At 62.6% G+C, this 2677-nt stretch overlaps 1 protein-coding gene across 1 annotated transcript in view; it reads right to left on the bottom strand.

The window, feature by feature from the left end:
• Nucleotides 1-2677, bottom strand: part of XRCC1 (X-ray repair cross complementing 1) — a 51445-nt gene that overhangs the window by 6089 nt on the left and 42679 nt on the right. The window contains exons 5-10 of the mRNA XM_007943117.1: nt 2356-2430; nt 2154-2259; nt 1779-1888; nt 1591-1702; nt 1149-1407; nt 734-850 (exon numbers count right to left, since the gene is read on the bottom strand). Of these exons, the coding sequence (XP_007941308.1) occupies nt 734-850; nt 1149-1407; nt 1591-1702; nt 1779-1888; nt 2154-2259; nt 2356-2430 (779 nt within the window). The remainder of the gene's footprint in view (nt 1-733; nt 851-1148; nt 1408-1590; nt 1703-1778; nt 1889-2153; nt 2260-2355; nt 2431-2677) is intronic.

Genomic DNA, 2677 nt, shown 5'->3' with positions numbered 1-2677 from the left:
CTTAGACACGCCAGGCGCAGCCCCCTTCCGAGCAGCTGAGGCCCATCCTCTCTCCCCAGGGCCAGGGCTCGAGAGCACCCTCCAGTCCACAGATCTGGTCCTGCACTTGCCCAGCTCAAGAGCCTCCCATGGCTCCTACGGCCCCAGCCCATCTCCTGCCACATCCTGACTCCCACTGCCACCTCAGCCCACCGGCTCCCGGCTCACGGCAGACGCCAGCCTGGCCCCAACCACATCTCCTCTGCCCTGCGGGCTCCCTGCCTCTGTGTGGGCTGGAAAATGGCTTCTCATCCTTAAAGATTCCTAGCTCACGGCAACCCAGCCCTCAGGCCGGCCAATGCTGCCCCCGTGCTCCTCCACTCGGCTTTCTGACAAGTCTGGTCCCCCACCAAGGGGAGAGCACTCGAGGGCAGGGCCCAGGTCTGTCGAGAGCAGAGGCCGGGAACTTGCTCTGAATGAAGGTGAATGCGCCCCCAGCCCCAAGCCTCGGCACAGGCTGTTCCTCAGCCAGACGTCCCCCTTCCTTCTCCACTCAACGGCTTCACCACGTGACCGGTCCAGGCAAGCCCTGCCTGTCCTCTCCCCACTCTGGGCTGGGACCGTCCAAGTTTTCCACCTCAGTCTGGTTTCTCAGTGGATCACTGGCCTGGCCCAGTGGGAGATGAGGGGCAGGGGTGGCATATGCACATGTGTGCGTGCACGTGTGTGCCACGCGTGAGCAGTGTGGCCTCACCTCCGGGAGGGCAGCCGCCGGCGCATGCGGTGACAGTCCAGCACCCACTCCTTACGCACAATCCGGCCGCCAAGGCCCAGGACCTGGCTGTACTTGGGCGTGTTGGCAAAGGCGCAGCTGTGGGGAAGAATGGAGGGGTGTCAGTCGGGCATGATCTGAGGGTAGAGGGAAATGAAATAGACAAGGAGACAGAGGCGGTGACAGAGAAGAGGAGGGAGACACGGGGATGGATACAGTGGACACAGGAGGCAGCAAAGGGAACCGGGACCCGAGGGAGGGGTGCAGGAAGCAGAGACAGAGAGAAAGAGGCAGGAGATTCAGAGAGCCGGGGAGACAGGGGGATAGACAGGAGAGCAAGATGGTGCTGACGGGACACTCGGGGAAGAGAGGGCGGAGCGGCTGGAGAAGGGCTTACATGAGGTGGGTGCTGTCCGGGGTCCAGTCTGGCCGATACTTGGCTCCCAGCTCAAGGGCCTTGTCCCGGAGCTCGGAGCGGAAGGGGTTCTGGAAACCGCTCAGTACCACCACCACGCCCTGAAGGATCTTGCCCAGCTCCTGGGGGCCAGTCTGGGGTCCCTGGGGCTCACTGCCTTCTTTCTGGGGCTTCCCTGGCACTGTCCCACGTGCTGGGGTAGGGACTGGGGCCGTGGCTGGAGGCCGGGAGGGAGCTGGCACTGGGAAAGCAGAAGAACAGAGGTTCCGTTAGCGTCAGCCTCCCAGCCCGGTCTCAGCCCTCCCCAGAGCCAGGGTCCAGGCCCCTCCCCAGACCCAGGGGTCCAGGCCCCTCCCCTCTCACACCCAGGGGTCCAGCCCCCAGCCCCTTTCTCCCATGGGAACAAGTCATCTGGTTTGCTCACATCTGGGTTTCTTGGGGACGGGTGGTGAGGGCTGGGTTGATGGTTTGCTAGGGGCCTTCCGTTCTTCCTGGTTCAAATCCAGCTTCCGCTTCCCCTTGGGGGACTCTTGAGGCTGAGGGGACAGGGGTGTGGTGAGTTCTCCAGCTTCTCTTCTCTATCTCCACCCCACCGAAGTGTGATGGTCTCACCTTGGAGACACTACCCACAGCTCTGAACGCCAAGGAGGGGCAAGATGCGGCACTGGAGGCCTGGAGCGTGGCGGCTGCATAGCTGGGTCCTGCCTGGTCACCGGCTGTGGCTAGAGGGAGAAGGGTGGGGGGCTGGGCCCTGAGGCCTTTCAGCTCCAACCCATGGAGCATCTAGTAGGCTCCCCAAAACCCACCAGTGTCCCAGGAGTCTAAGCTCTCCGTTTTCCTTTCCCTCAGACCTAGGAGGCAGCCCCCAGCCCCTTCCTCCTTCACACCCACAAGTCTGGGCCCCCAGCCTCCTCCTCCCTCAGGCCCAGGAGTCCAGACCCCAGCCCTTCTGCCCTCCGAGCCAGGCCAGTGGCCTTCTCCACCCACCTGGGGCTGTTTTGTTGACCCGGCTGAAGAACAGCGCTCCTGGTCTCAGGGAGCTGCCACCCTCGTCCTCCTCCTTCACTCGGAACTGGCCAAGCTTGGTCACCTTCTAAGGTCCCGCAAGGTCAGTGCTGCAGGGTGGCTGCCGGCGGGTGAGGGTGAAGAGGTGGGAGAAGGAAAGGCTCTGGGGGTGGGCAGAGCTTACCTGGGCTGAGGCTTCTGCCTCATCTTTGTATGGGGGGCTGTGAAACCGAACAAAACTCAGGCCATAGGGGGCGTCCTGGGAAAGGAGGATGGGTGTCAGAAGCCTCTCAGCGGCCCTTCCGAGATCCGAGACACCTGGCTCCTTTAACTAAGGGAAAGCCACTCCTGGCTCTTTTCTTCTCACAGACATTTACACCTCCAGGGAGGTGCCCCAGTGCCAATGACTGGTACCGACTCAGCTGAGGTGAGATTTCTAAGCCCTCTCCACAGATGAGCTCAGTCAGCCCTCACAGTAACTGGCAGAGATGCCTGGGTGTCCACGC

This window comes from Orycteropus afer, unplaced genomic scaffold (genome assembly GCF_000298275.1).
Source record: "Orycteropus afer afer isolate SDZICR_OR568_19922 unplaced genomic scaffold, OryAfe1.0 scaffold00099, whole genome shotgun sequence".
NCBI classification, from domain to species: Eukaryota; Metazoa; Chordata; class Mammalia; order Tubulidentata; family Orycteropodidae; genus Orycteropus; species Orycteropus afer.
Note: the sequence above shows the minus strand (reverse complement) of the source record. Positions and strands in the feature narration are given on the sequence as shown.